Genomic DNA, 14,542 nt, shown 5'->3' with positions numbered 1-14,542 from the left:
GGCTCTTGTATTCAAGCAGACAGAATGTCTTTGGGAGTCAGCCTCCTAGGGCAAGAAAGGAGGGATAGGTGTGGCTTCCAGAGTCACTGGTGGGCCTTGGGAGTACTGGCTCTCAGGACTGTATCATGGCAGATTTAGCCTAATTTAACAACAGCTGCTCCACAGCCCTTCATCCCATGGGCTACCTTTCCTATTCAAAAATAACCGAAGGACAGCCACATGCAAAGACGCAAGGTCATCCTCTCACATGTGGCCACATGTTTCGATACTAAGCAGACTCCCGTGCTCATCCTTACACACTCATATATCCACATGTTTCACAATTACATATGCACAGCCACACAGGCACATGGCCATACACTCGTGCACATACCTGGAAACCCCCGAACACACATACTTCGTACCATCAAGCACATACATACAGGCATTGATGTACATCCTCATATGACAATGCAGTGGCACATACACTCTTATGGGTAGTGTCAACCAGACAGTAACTTGTCCATGCACACTCCTACATACTTAAACATATGCCCTCAGATCATCTCCCAAATTCATATACACTCATGTTTTCACACACTAGTGCTCACACTGACTTACAAGTACACACTCAAACACATACATACATACATGCAGTCACATCTGAAATACAGTCATAGATACACACAAACACAAATACACAGACGCACAAACACACACCCTATTAGGTCCTCTGCTAGGTCCTAGCTCTAGCTTTGCTTGTCATCATGAGAATGTGTCTAAATTTTTTTTAAACATTTGTTTATTTGAGGGGCACACATGCCCCAGCATGCATGTGGAGGTCAGGGGACAACTCATGAGAACGGATTCTCTCCGTCCACCATGTGGGGCCCTGGGATGGAACTCAGGCCATCGGGTTTAGTTTGAGGGAATCTTACCCATTGAACCAACTAATTGGCACCGGATGTGTCTTCTCTGGGGGTCTGGATGGGGTAGGGAGCTGAGCTTGCCTGTGGCTCTTACCTCTCCTGGAGCAATATGTGGGCCATGTGTACACACCTGCAGGACAGAGCCACACAGCACAGTGGCTCTTCATATGGACCCTGGAGCCAAATTTCCTGAGAGCCTTCTTTCACCTCACCAATATTTATTTGACTTCCCACATCACCTCTTCTCCGTGTTCTCTCCTCTGCCCTTCTGCCCAGGGGATGGGAAGCACCTGCCTCACAGGGCTGCTGTGAGGACGGAGGAGCCCCCGGGAGTCAGACAAATGCCTTGGACTTCTTGTGGGTGCCTGCTCTGTCCATAACCTGCAGGGCTTTTTTGTCTACTATTTCCCTGTCTTCTCCCAGTCCCTGCTAAGAGTCCCACAGTAACCGGGTGACAGCCGCCAAAGGGGCCTGTGGTGACGTCCACAGCAATATTCTGCTTCCTTTCCAGGCTCACATCATGGCCCAGCTACTTCAGGTTGTAGATCATTTGCAGACTGCCCTCCTGCTGGGGACATTGCCAGGGGGCCTTCCAGCCATCCTAGAAGCCCCCTCCATCTCTGTGTACACAGACAGGTACTGAACTGCGCTGTGCATGCCCAAGAAAGTTGATGCCCTAACCCTCATACTGAACTACACGAGGCAGGACCCAGAGGCCAGTCTTAGGGCTGAAGAAGTACTGGGACCAGGCTTGGTGTGGGGGTGTCATGGAGTCTTTTGACCATGGAGATGTTTGTTTGGGACAGAATAGGAACTGTGGAGAGCTAAGCCCAGTGTTAGTCGCCTGAGTGAATCTTGAGAAAGTCCCAGGAGAACTGTGCAGGTAAGGGGGCGAATGAGTGGGACCACACACGTCATCCTCACTGTGTCCTGGGTGGTCCTGGCTAGCTCGTTGTTTACAGAGAGCCTTGATGATCCCAGACAAACTTGCCTGGGAGATTTTCCCAGGAAGGTTTATCTCAGTGAGCACTGATTGGGGCTTTGGGATACTTCCTGTTGTGTGTGTTTTCCATGGAAGTTACTTTGAAGTATTTATCTATTTATTTGTTGAGATTGGATCTCACTGTGAAGCCTTGGCTGGCCTGGGACTAGATATGTAGACCAGGCTGGCCTCAGAATTACAGTGGTCGCCCTGCCCCTGGGTTTATAGGCATGTGAGCTACCATGGCCAGCGGGGAGGGTGTGGGGGTGGTAATCTACTTTAATTCACCCAGATATAGAGACAGAACAAAGAAATAATTCCATATTTAGTGGGGTTAGTTACAGGCAATTTATGTGTGGGCCACCATTGAAGGAAAGAACCCCACTTCCCAGCAATTATTACTTGCTTATATATTCTTAGGAAAGGAAAGGGCCTTATGTGTCCCCTGAGCCTCACAAGCCTTGTGACCTTTTTAGTCCTTCCACAGCGGAATGTTAATAAGCCCAGTCTTGGAGCTGTTAACTAACTGATCACAGCTACTCTGACACAAGATAATGAAGATCATGTGAAACCCAGGGGAAACACACACACACACACACACACACACACGCACGCACGCACGCACACGCACGCACACACACACACACACACACACACACACACACACACACACGCACGCACGCACGCGCACGCACACACACATACACACACAGGAGGGGGGTTCCCTTGTTACGCTCTAGTCCTCAGCTCCTCAAACCAGGGTTGCTCTCTTCGGTCCCAGTGACAGATTACATTAGCAGTATCAAGCTCTGAAAACAGGTCCCGGGTCTGGGGGGGGTGGGGAGGGTCACAGTCAATGGTCAGAAAAGATGGGCCTGGAGCTCATAGCTTCAAAGGTCAAGGTAGGTAGTGGGGAGAAACGATTCACCAGCCATCTCGAGTACTGATGCTATTCTAGGGAAGCAGTTCGAAGCAATTCTGTTTGTGCATGGACCTCCAGTCCACATGGGGGTACCAACAGCATTTGATGAGGATTCTGTTTGAAAACAGCCATCTCTGACAGTAAAGTGGAGCCCCACCTCCTCCTCCCAGTGCACATGGGGTTCTTCCTCCAACACGAATTTTCTTTTCTCCCGATTCTCACCCTGTGGTCAGAATACAGCCACGGAGTTGGCAAGGCTCTTCAGTGCACACTACCACCGCTGACTCTGTAACCTTCACCCTGCCGGCCGCCACCTCCCTTTGTCCCGTGGAAGACAGCCAGGAGCCTGTGGACATAAGGGTAACCCAGCAATGCCTCCTCCGAGACAACCTTCGTAGTGCGCAAAGTGCTGGCCCTTCTGCTTGCTCACTGATGATGCTAGCAGCCCCAATCCGTTAGAGAGGAGGTCCAGTACCTCGTCCAAGCCATAGCCAGGAGCACAAGTGAACTCAGACCCCATAGCTCTGGACACCCAAATCCATTTATTCCAGTGGGTTGCCTGCTTCCTCCAGCAACCTTGGCTTCATGAGTTGTTGTGGAGCAGGCTCTCCAGGCTCTCATCTGTAACTCAGACAAAGACCAGGGTCCCTTTCATCCCAGATTAAGGCACATCTGATTCTCCTGAATGCTGGCGAAAATAGACCAACATTTTTCTCTTAGATACTGGTAGCCATGGGGCTGTTTTTAGGATACCTGTAAGCATGAGTTTCTAATCTGTAGCTGCTCAGTCCTTTATATAAAATGGTGTGGTAGCCGGGCGATGGTGGCGCACGCCTTTAATCCCAGCACTCGGGAGGCAGAGGCAGGCAGATCTCTGAGTCTGAGGCCAGCCTGGTCTATAAGAGCTAGTTCCAGGACAGGCTCTAGAAACTACAGGGAAACCCTGTCTCGAAAAACCAAAAAAAAGAAATAAATAAAAAAATAAAATAAAATGGTGTGGTAGTTATAAAAAACATATGCACAGCTTCACATGTACATATATACACATCATATACATAACATATGCAATATATAATATATAGATAGGTAGATAGATACATACATACATACATACATACATACATACATACATACATACATAGAGGGGGAAGGGAGAGAGGGAGCAAGGTAGGAAAGGAGAGACTCACTATATAGTATTGACTGACCTGGAATTTACATTGTAGATCTAACTGGCCTTGAATTCACAGAGCTCTGCCGACTTCTGCCTCCCGAGTGCTGGGATTAAAAACACTGCTACCATGCTCTACCTCTACCTCTGCATATACTTTGAATAAAGTCAAGGTTGCCTGTAGCAGTTGGAACAATGTAAACGCTATGCAAACAGCTAATGAAAACTTGTTACTTTAGAGAATTGGTAGCCACACAGGTGCAATTTTCTTTCAAATATTTTCAGTCCACATTTAGCTGAATCCACAGACATAAAACTAAAGAAATGAAGATCTGACTATATTGACTCTTGGGGATGAAAGACTTGCTGATTCCGCAGGGCCAGCCCTCTGAGACCACATCTCTGAAAAGCACAGGCAGGCTTCTTCTGTATCCACCCGCTAGAGCAAGGGCTACTCACCCACTCCCAGGATCACACAGGGGCCTGGTCCTCTCCTACCCCTCTTCAGTGCTTCTTGCTCTTGGCTTTCAGATGATGAGTTTCTCACGGAACCCCTTCCCTTCCCGAAGCCGATTTGATGTCAGCGGAACTGTTGGCGGACTCCGTCTGACCAGCTCCAGTGGCCACCCCATTTCAGTGAAGAACGTGACACAGAATATTGAGGTAGGCTCTGGGGTGTTACCAGAAGTCGGGTGGCACTTGGCCTCCTCTTCAGCTTGGTTTGGGACCAAATGGACCAGCTGTGAAAACAATGGTTAGAAAAATCACCCAAAGTACCCCTTACCTAATTAAACATAGCATTCTACTTAAGACCATGCCTATGTGGCCATTCACACATCTTCAGTGTATGACAGCTTTTCCTGGGAATTTAAATCTGTTAGGTGGAATTCTAGTCATTGCACAAACCAAATGTTCATTTTAAAGGCACACAATGCAGCCTTCAAAATGCCCGTAGGTTTTCTTTGAACTTAAGCAAGAACACTAACATCCCAGGCTGCAATGGACACTTAGATTCCTTGAAGAGTTTACAGACATTCCTAGTCATCTGCCGTTTTCTCTCAATGACTGATCAAAAGTCATGCAGGGAAGCCTCCATCCTCATTCATGCCTGCTGCGAATGTGCTATCAGGGACTTGGCAGATAAGATGCAGTTAAGGACCTGGAGATAGGCATTTGAGTCTGGATTGCTCAGGGGCCTAGTGGAGCCACAAGGGGCCTCGGAAGAGGGAAGCAGAAGGGGGCAGTGACTGCTGTTGATGACACAGAGAGAGGCTGGGGTGATGGGAGGAACAGACCGGAAACCTAGGGCCACAGGTGACCTATTGAACTGGGAAGAGCGGGAAGACAACCCCACCGCCATTGAACCTGCTGCAGAGATCTTCCTGTCTACATCAGCCCTATGACACCACAGGGCTTTAAATGCTCATTGCTTGCCCTGCCCCTGTATCTGGCTGTAATTCTTTGTTTCTGAAAACAGATCCTGTTGCCGCGGATTTCAGAACACAGCGAGCCGACGATGCTGAGCCTGGCCACCCCAGAAACTCTGAGGGTGAATATGACTGCCAGGGAGGCAGCTCTAGGGATCCAGCTGCACTGGGGACCCGGCATCCCACTCACACTCAGTCTGGGCTACGGCTACCACCCCAATGAGACCAGCTACGATGCCCAAACACACCTGCCTCCTGTGGCTGCCACAGGTAGTCGGCTTCCTTGGCTGTTTCTTGAGGGGCTTCCCGGGTGGGGCCAGCTTCCAACTAAGGTGTCAATGAAAAAAAAATCAAAGAGCAAGGCCAGGGAGATGGCTCAGTCATTAAAATATAAGGATCAGAGTTCAATCCTGAGAAGCCACATTAAAAAGCTTGATGTGGTAATCTATGCCTGTGATCCCAGTCCTGGGAGGGGGAGGATCGGAGACCGGAGGGCCCCTGGGGCTCACTGGCTGCCAGCCTCACTGAATCTGGATCTGAAGTGTGGAGAGATGGCTCGGCAGTGAAGAGCACACATTGTGCTTGTATGGGTCCTCATCCTGCATGCTGAGTGGCTCACAATCCCCCTTTATTTTTTTTTTTTTTTGGTTTTTTCGAGACAGGGTTTCCCTGTAGTTTCTAGAGCCTGTCCTGGAACTAGCTCTTGTAGACCAGGCTGGCCTCGAACTCAGAGATCCGCCTGCCTCTGCCTCCCGAGTGCTGGGATTAAAGGCGTGCGCCACCACCGCCCGGCACAATCCCCCTTTAATTTCAGCTCCAGGAGGATCCATGCCTCTGGCCTCTGTGGGCACCCACACTCACATACACACATCCCACCCCACCCCCCAGTGCACATAACTGAAAATAATAAAAATAAATCTTTTTTTAAAAATAAAATAGGGTAGAGAAGCCTTGAGGAAGACGTACAGTGTCAGCTCCTGGTCTCACACATGTACACATGTAGTATGCGCGCGCACACACACACAATTATTTACTTAAAAAGCAAAGAACAAATTGCTTGCCTTCTTCAGTAGCTTTCATGGGCTAATGTTATTGGTGTTGTTTGCCCCCTTTAGGTAAACATCTAGTGCATGGCATGGAGATGCAGATGAGCCTACAAAGAGCTTTCTAGAGCCAGCTGTAGAAATAAATCTCCACATTCCAGATATGAGCAGAGAGGGTCTAGCCAGGTGCACAGCTGTAGAAATAAATCTCCACATTCCAGATATGAGCAGAGAGGGTCTAGCCAGGTGCACAGCTGTAGAAATCTCCACACTCCAGATATGAGCAGAGAGGGTCAAGCCAGGTGCAGAGCAATCCCAGCACTTGGGAAACTGAGGCAGCAGGACCAGTAGGGCCAGTAGGGCCAGCCTTTGCTACATAGCAAATTTGAAGGTAGCCTGGGCTACATAAGACCCTGCCTCAAAACTATAAAACAAATAAAAAAGAACAGAGAAGTTCAATAGCCAGTCTGATATCACACAGCCAATAAGAAACAGTTATGATCCCTTCATGTCCTGCCGTGCCCCTGCACACTGAGCAAGGGTCCTCCTGGGATAATGGAGAGATCTTGAGGTCTATGTCCCTGCCATGTCACCTTGGTGTCCTCTCCTTTCAAGAAGACCAGAGCCTATTTCTTGCAGGTGAGCTACCCACATGGATCCTGGGCCCAGAGGACCTGCCCTTTGGGGAAGGAACCTACTATTTGAGAGTGGTTCCCAAGGATAACCTGGAGCCTGCCTCTGGCAGGGACCTCACAGTTGGCATTACCACCTTCCTGTCACATTGTGTGTTCTGGGATGAAAGCCAGGAGACCTGGGACAACTCTGGGTGCCAGGTAAGGCAGACAAGTAAGCTGGGGAGGTTAGGTAGGGTGTGTCCACTCTTGTAGGGTTCCCATTTGAGCCTCTGGTGCAATATCTCATGCTTCTCCATGGTGATCTGCGTAAGTTGTTCCTGTGCTCGGAATGTCCTCCTTGCCTTCAACTAAGCCCATTGTCTTGAGAAAACTTTATGGCCCTGACTAGATCAGATTTCCTGCTCTGAACTCCAATACACTCTCCCCATGTCACCCTGCTTGGCAGTGTGGTCCCCCAACCTCTCCCCAGGAGCCAGGAGTGCTGGAACAACTGATCACGGAATAATAGGACTGATTCTGATGGCTGCCCCCTGTGCATGGGGCACGGCAGGCCAGGGTACCACTTCCCAGAAAATGACCTCAGCTGTGTCCCGTGTTCACCTTTCCCTGCATTAGCTCATCAGCGTCTCAGATACCCCAGGAGAGCTGCAATGTTCCCGTTTCACAGGCAATGAGGCAGCGGGTCAGGAAACTTGATGGACTGCCCGCAAACCTCACACACATTGTGTGGAGGGCCTGTGCCTCAGAGCACATCATCACTGGCCCACATAGCTAGTTCCAGGACAGCCGAGGCTACATGACATGCTATCTCAAAAACCCAAAGCAGAATACACAACAAATAACAAACAAAAACCAATCCCCAGCACAATGAACGGTAAATAATCTTCTCTGAATTTTAAAATAAATTTTCATTTTCATTTGTGTGTATGTCTCATGTAGCCCAGGCTAGCCTTGAATATATAGCAGGGGATAACCTTGAACTCCTGATCCTCCTATGTGCACCTTCTGATTATGGGGTTTACAGGTGTGTGGCACCTGTAATATCCAGTTTATGTGATGCTGATTAAACCCAGAACTTCATTCATGCTAGGCAAGCTCTCTGCCAGCTGAGTCACATCCCAGTCCTAAAGACATGTAATGTCAACCAGAGGATGGCTGAATCTGTGGATCCGAAAACCGGGCTGAGTGGGGTCCACACTGAGGTGTTCATCATTTTTCTCCATTTCCAAACATTGTCTCTTTGGGGTTTACAGGTAGGTCCACGAACCACCACCTCCCAGACACACTGCCTTTGTAACCACCTCACCTTCTTTGGAAGCACATTCCTGGTGATGCCCAATGCCATTGACGTCCACCAGACTGTGGAGCTCTTTGCCACTTTTGAGGACAACCCAGTGGTGGTTACCACAGTGGCCTGCCTCTGCATGGTCTACGTGCTGGTGGTGATCTGGGCCAGGAAAAAGGACATACAGGATCAGAGCAAGGTGAGGTGCTGGGTTCCTGGGAATGGGAGTAACGGGGACTGTAGAGGACAGAGCCCAGGGGTTGCTCCAGCCCTTATGACCCTTGGGGTCATCTCAGGCAAGCTGGCCCCTTATTCTAGCACTTACAAAACATCCCTTTTCATCAAATTATCAGGAAGACTGTGCTATTTATCATTAGCTGAGTACTCACTAAATGCCAGAGACAACCGTATTTATGTTCACAGCAGCCCACAGAGGAAGGTACCTCTCATTGGGATGGGAGGTCTCAAGGCTACCCTTGTGTCCGTAATTTGTCAAAAAGACTCAGAACTCAGAACAGCAGTTGAAGTAATGGGGATGGTTTATTATCTTGGTTTGTAGGTGTATGTATGTGTGAGCCTGTGTGTGTAGGTGTCTATGTGATGTACACGCATATATGTGTGTGTGTGTACATACATATGTGTGTATGTGTGAGCCTGTGTGTGTAGGTGTCTATGTGATACACATGCATATGTATGTATGTATGAGTCTGTGTGTGTAGGTGTCTGTGTGATGCTCATGCATATGTATGTATGTGTGAGCTTCTGTGTGTGTAGGTATCTATGTGATGTACATGCATATGTATGTATGTGCATCTGAAGGCCAGAGATGACATCATGTGTTATTTATCAGAAATCGCCCCTCCTTAGCTTTTGAGACAGGGTCTCTCACAGGGACCTGGGGTTCACCAAGCAGCCCAGAGTGACTGATCAGTGAGCCCTGTGGACCCCCTCTCCGTGCTGGGATTAGACCTGTGTATCACCATGCCTGGCTTTTCATGTCGATCAAACCCAGGTCCTTATGTTTGTGTGGCACTTTCTAACCTGGCCCACCTCCCCATGGCTGATACACCAAGAGGACTCAGTTGAAAGAAACAGACAGAGAGAGCTGACTTGACCTGTTCTGCTGATGTCTGCAGATGGTGCTTGATTGTCCTTGAGATGACACCTAGCAAATATTGCCAACCACAAGCTCACCCAAGCTTTGGTGTCATGGGTTTGATTGGGAGTTGGGCACGGAGGTAGGAGTAGCCAGCCCACTTGACCAATCCTGGTGATGCAGTCTCCAGCCTCAAATACACAGTGTGTCCTGAAGTCCCAACATAAATCGCATTGTCCTCATAGACTACGTGGCTTGGCCAGGGCTTCTGGTATCCAAAAACTGCCTTATGTAGGATACACAGGAGTCACCTCTAAGGTGACGATGAGCACAGACTATGAGGACAACCTCCCATTTGTTTGTTTATGGGGTGTGTATGTTTACTTTTTAAACTGTGTCTTATGTAGCCCAGGCTAGCCTCAAACTCGCTATGTGTCTGAGGCTATCCTCAAACTCATGACAATCCCCTGCCTCAGCCTCCTGAGTGCTGGGATTGCAGTATGAATCTCCTCACTTTGTCCCACTCCTTTCTTTGGTTTGGACACCTCAAGTTCACTGAGCATACCCTGGATTTCATTCCACCCATCATCTTAAAGAGAAGGCGACCAGGGATCAAGAGGTCAGCTAATTGGCCTGAAGCTGTTAGAGGGGAGCTAGATTTCATCTTAGATAAGGCTCATGGCTTATACATGAACCAAGCAAAAATCTATACAAGGAATCGTTTGCAACGATAATTATTAAAGTCATATGGAGCACAGGGCTGGCCTTCAGGAAGTGTTTGTGGGCGTCTGAGGGAATGCAAGGGCGCAGTGTGGCAGAGTCGGGAGCTATTCATCTCTTGCTCTCTCCTCCCTGGCGGCACCACTAGGAATGCCAATACAGAAAGCAATGTTATAAAGTGACACTCAGCATTCATACTGCTGTCTTTTTTTTTTATTTTATTTTATTTGTTTTGTTTTTTTTTTTTTCCGAGACAGGGTTTCTCTGTGGCTTTGGAGCCTGTCCTGGAACTAGCTTTTGTAGACCAGGCTGGTCTCGAACTCACAGAGATCCGCCTGCCTCTGCCTCCCGAGTGCTGGGATTAAAGGCGTGCGCCACCACCGCCCGGCCCTGCTGTCTTTTTAAAAAAAAGATTTATTTATTTATTTATTTATTTATTTATTTATTTATTTATTATGTATGCAACATTCCTTCCATGTATGATTTCATGCCAGAAGAGGGCACCAGATCTCATTATAGATGGCTGTGAGCTACCATGTGGTTGCTGGGAATTGAACTCAGGACCTCTGAGCCATCTCTCCAGCCCCTCATACTGCTGTCTTTGATTCCTCCGTGAGACAAAACATTGATACCTAAATATAGGGTGGGGTCTGGCGAGACAGCTCAGTAGGTAAGAGCACACACTGCTGGGCCTAGTATAGTGGAGCACGCCTTTACTCTCAACACTTGGAGGCAGAGGCAGGAGAATCTCTGAGTTCAAGGCCAGTCTGGTCTAAACAGTAAGTTTAGGCCAGACAGGGATACATAAGGAGACCTTGTCATGAAAATAGCAATGAAAACAAAACCACAAAAATGGGGCTTGAGTGATGGCTCAGTGGTTAGGAGCGCTTGTGGCTATCCCGGAGGGCGTGAGTTCAGTTCCGAGTACCCACATGGTGATTGGCAGCTGTCTCTAGCTCAAATAACTCCTGTTCCAGGAAATTCAATGACCTTGGAGGGCACCAGGCACACATGCATGCACATATAAACATGCAAGCAGACAAACCACACATACACATAAAACAACTTAAAAAAAGCACATACTGCTTTTGTAGAGGAACCAGCTCAAGATCCATTCCCCAAACCCTCATCAAGCAGCTCCCAACCACTTGTCACCCCAAGTCCAGAGGATCTGATGTACTATTCTGGCCTCCTTGGACACAGTGGCCATATGCACAACCCCCCCCCCAACAAATATATACTTATAACTAATTTTAAAATACAAAAGCTGGATTTAAGGACACACACATATAATCTCAGCACTCAGGAGGCTGGGGCATGTGGCTCTCTATGAATTCAAGGCCAGCCTGGTCTACATAGAGAACTCCAAGTCAGCCAAGGTAACCTAGTGAGACCCTGTATCAAGAAAAAAAATTATATATATTATATGTGTGTGTGTGTGTGTGTGTGTGTGTGTGTATGTGTATAAAATAAATCTTAAATGCCTCAGATTGGCTCCCAGTAAGCAAGCTATAAAATGGAGTTAAGGCCGGGGTAGGGGTGTTTTCTAAGAGGAACCTTCAGGGTGAGCTGGGGGAGCTGGCAGGATGGTTATATAGCAGTAGAGCCCCGCCAGGCCTTAGAGACCTGCACTGAGCTGGGCTGGGCTCTCCAGGTCTCACTCACATTCAGACACCTCACAGATGGGTTATTGCCTGTCAGCGGCCACAAAAGTGTGCCCTGGACAGAGAGAACCACATTCTTGGCAGCAGAGCCTCGGCGGCCAGTGTGAGCCTTTCACAGGAAAGAGAGCTGAGCAGTGCATCCCAGAGGTCACCCCAACCTCCCCAACCCCCCTAGCTCCAGCCACTTGATGCTTTCACTAAAACATCTCAACATTTCATTCCTTCTGAATCCCCTGGGAAACAACTGTATAAACAGTGGGCTCACCACACCAAACACTGAACATTCTCTTTAATGCCAAGCTCACTTCCAAGTTAACTCCATAGGGTCACACTTACTAATGAAAGCACTTTGGGCTTCCTGGCTTTTGCTACTATTTTTCTTGAAGCCCTTCTTCCCACAAAGGACAGTTCTCACTGGGTCAGATAATAATGAATGCCAGTTTGGTTTTGCATGTTAATTGGCATTTGTTGCCCAACTCATTCTTAGCTGCTGGGTGGTGGGTGAGCCCACTGAGTAGGGTCCCCCAACACTGTCCTTCTGTCTAGGTAAAAGTCATAGTGCTGGAGGACAATGAGCCCTTTGCCCAGTATCACTACCTGGTGACGGTCTACACGGGACACCGACGAGGGGCAGCCACGTCTTCAAAGGTTGGTTGGTGGGTGTGTCTCTCCCGGTGTGGTGTTTGCTGTCCTGTGGAGTGTCTGGCTCCAGAGATTTGAATTACTGTGTACTCTACTTGTTTCATGTATATATCAGAGGAGAGAATATCCTTTCGTTTAAAAATATCACTTTGTGCATTGTGTGTGTGTGTAAGAGTGTGAGTGTGCATGTGTCTCATGCCTAGTTTTGTGCAGTGCTGGGCTCAAGCACAGAACTGCCCAATCCTGGGCAGACACTGCACTGACTGAGCTACAGCCCCAGCTTCTGGTCTCTGGGTTCTAGGTGACGCTCACGTTGTATGGCTCGGATAGAGAGAGTGAGCCCCACCACCTGTCAAACCCTGATGCTGCAGTTTTTGAGCGAGGAGGGGTGGACGTCTTCCTGCTTTCCACTCTGTTCCCCCTGGGAGAACTGCAGAGCCTCAGGCTGTGGCATGACAACTCTGGGGACCAGCCATCATGGTGAGTTGGGAGAGGGCAAATGACCAGGCTGGGGCGAGGTACCCATTTCTTGGCTTTTGTGAGCTGCTATGAAAACACAGAATGGCTCTCCATGGCACAAGTGGGGTAATCAGGCTCAGAGAGGCTCATGGTCCATATGAACCAGACCAGAAGAGAGGAGGGTGAGGTCCAGTCCTCGTGTCCAGCACTGGCCCACCCCGGCCTTTCTACAGCTCCAACTCAAGACCTGTCCAAGGTCACACACAGCTACAAGTTCAGAGCAACGGCCTGTCCATCCTTCCCGAGACCAAAACGGGTGACTCGGACAAATAGTGTCGCTGTGACCGGCTAGCTATTAGGGAAGGAGACGCAGGAAGGGTTCTGGGATAGCATGGGGTACATAGTGAGCTCCGTGCCAGCTTGGGCTACAGTGTGAAACTTTATCCCAAAAATGCTGGGCATGGCAGGTGTGGTAGTATACACCTTTAATTCCAACACTTGGGAGGCAGAGGCGGCTAGACCTCTGTGAGTTCAAGGCCAGCCTGGTCAACATAGTGAGTTCCAGGGCAGCCAGGGCTACATAGAGAGACTGTTGGTATATTAAAAAAAAAAAAAAAGACACTGGGTGTCGTACACCCATAATTCCAGCACTTGAGAGGAAGGATAATAGTAGTTCAAAGTTATCTTTGGCTCCACAGATAATTCAAGATAAGCCTGGATTATACAAGTCCCTGTTTCAAAAAATAAAAGGGCAGCACTTACACTGCTTAGGTTTTAGCTGTTTTGACAGAGGGTCTCACAATGGAACCTGGGCTAGTCTTGAGGTTCTGGCAGTCTCCTGTCTCAGCCTATAAGGACTGGGCTTAGAGGTAAAGGCCACCACACCCAGTTTACTGCTGTCTAACTCACCAAATTCCCAGGAAGCAGACTCCGAGAGGCAAATGACCGTGTCGGGTGTCTATTAAAGGAGCCCTAGTAGTGGCACCTGGGGAGGGAGGCCAGGCCTCGGATGGGCAGAGGGAGGAGTCAAGTGTGCTGCAAGCCAATGACAGCCCAGCCAACTCTTGTGGATCCCTGAAGCTGTCCCAAGTTGGATCAAAATATCCTGGTCCTGAGTCACTGGATGCCAGTCACCCAGGAAGGCCATGGCCTGGACATAGGTGGAGCTGTGCTTATAGAAACGAGGGGCGTGGGTAGAGCATAGTGCCGGCTATATAGTGAGCACCCAGCTTTGCCATCATGGCTGTTCCTATTGGCCACACAATGCCAGAAATCCTGCTGCTCGCCTGTACCTCTCGATTCAGGTAAGAGGACATCTTCTGCTCTGAGGCTTCAAAGCAGCTTGCTGGAGCACACCCTCTCACTTGGCTTCTCTTGCTGATGGCTGGGTGTCCTGAGTAAGGGGTTCAGAGGTTTCAAATGTGTTCCCCACCCCCGCTGCCCTGCCCCTTCTCTGCGAACAAGCAGTTGCCTTCAAAGCTGAGGTGGCTCTCTCCCGGCTGACCTCCCCCACAGGAGGCCAGATGTTACTCAGACACCAAGGGAAGAGCATGCATGTGCCTTTTCCAGGTACTCCTGTTCTCTGGGCTCA

The 14,542-nt window shown here is 49.0% G+C and overlaps 1 protein-coding gene across 1 annotated transcript in view; it reads left to right on the top strand.

The window, feature by feature from the left end:
* Pkd1l2 (polycystin 1 like 2) overlaps positions 1–14,542 on the top strand; it is a 57,074-nt gene that overhangs the window by 29,935 nt on the left and 12,597 nt on the right. Inside the window, exons 17-24 of the mRNA XM_038312686.1 lie at positions 1,420–1,544; positions 3,046–3,172; positions 4,512–4,643; positions 5,458–5,677; positions 7,090–7,283; positions 8,339–8,569; positions 12,397–12,498; positions 12,794–12,972. Of these exons, the coding sequence (XP_038168614.1) occupies positions 1,420–1,544; positions 3,046–3,172; positions 4,512–4,643; positions 5,458–5,677; positions 7,090–7,283; positions 8,339–8,569; positions 12,397–12,498; positions 12,794–12,972 (1,310 nt within the window). The remainder of the gene's footprint in view (positions 1–1,419; positions 1,545–3,045; positions 3,173–4,511; positions 4,644–5,457; positions 5,678–7,089; positions 7,284–8,338; positions 8,570–12,396; positions 12,499–12,793; positions 12,973–14,542) is intronic.

This window comes from Arvicola amphibius, chromosome 15 (genome assembly GCF_903992535.2).
Source record: "Arvicola amphibius chromosome 15, mArvAmp1.2, whole genome shotgun sequence".
NCBI classification, from domain to species: domain Eukaryota; kingdom Metazoa; phylum Chordata; class Mammalia; order Rodentia; family Cricetidae; genus Arvicola; species Arvicola amphibius.
The sequence above is the reverse complement of the archived record's forward strand: the minus strand, read 5'-3'. Positions and strand labels throughout refer to the sequence as shown.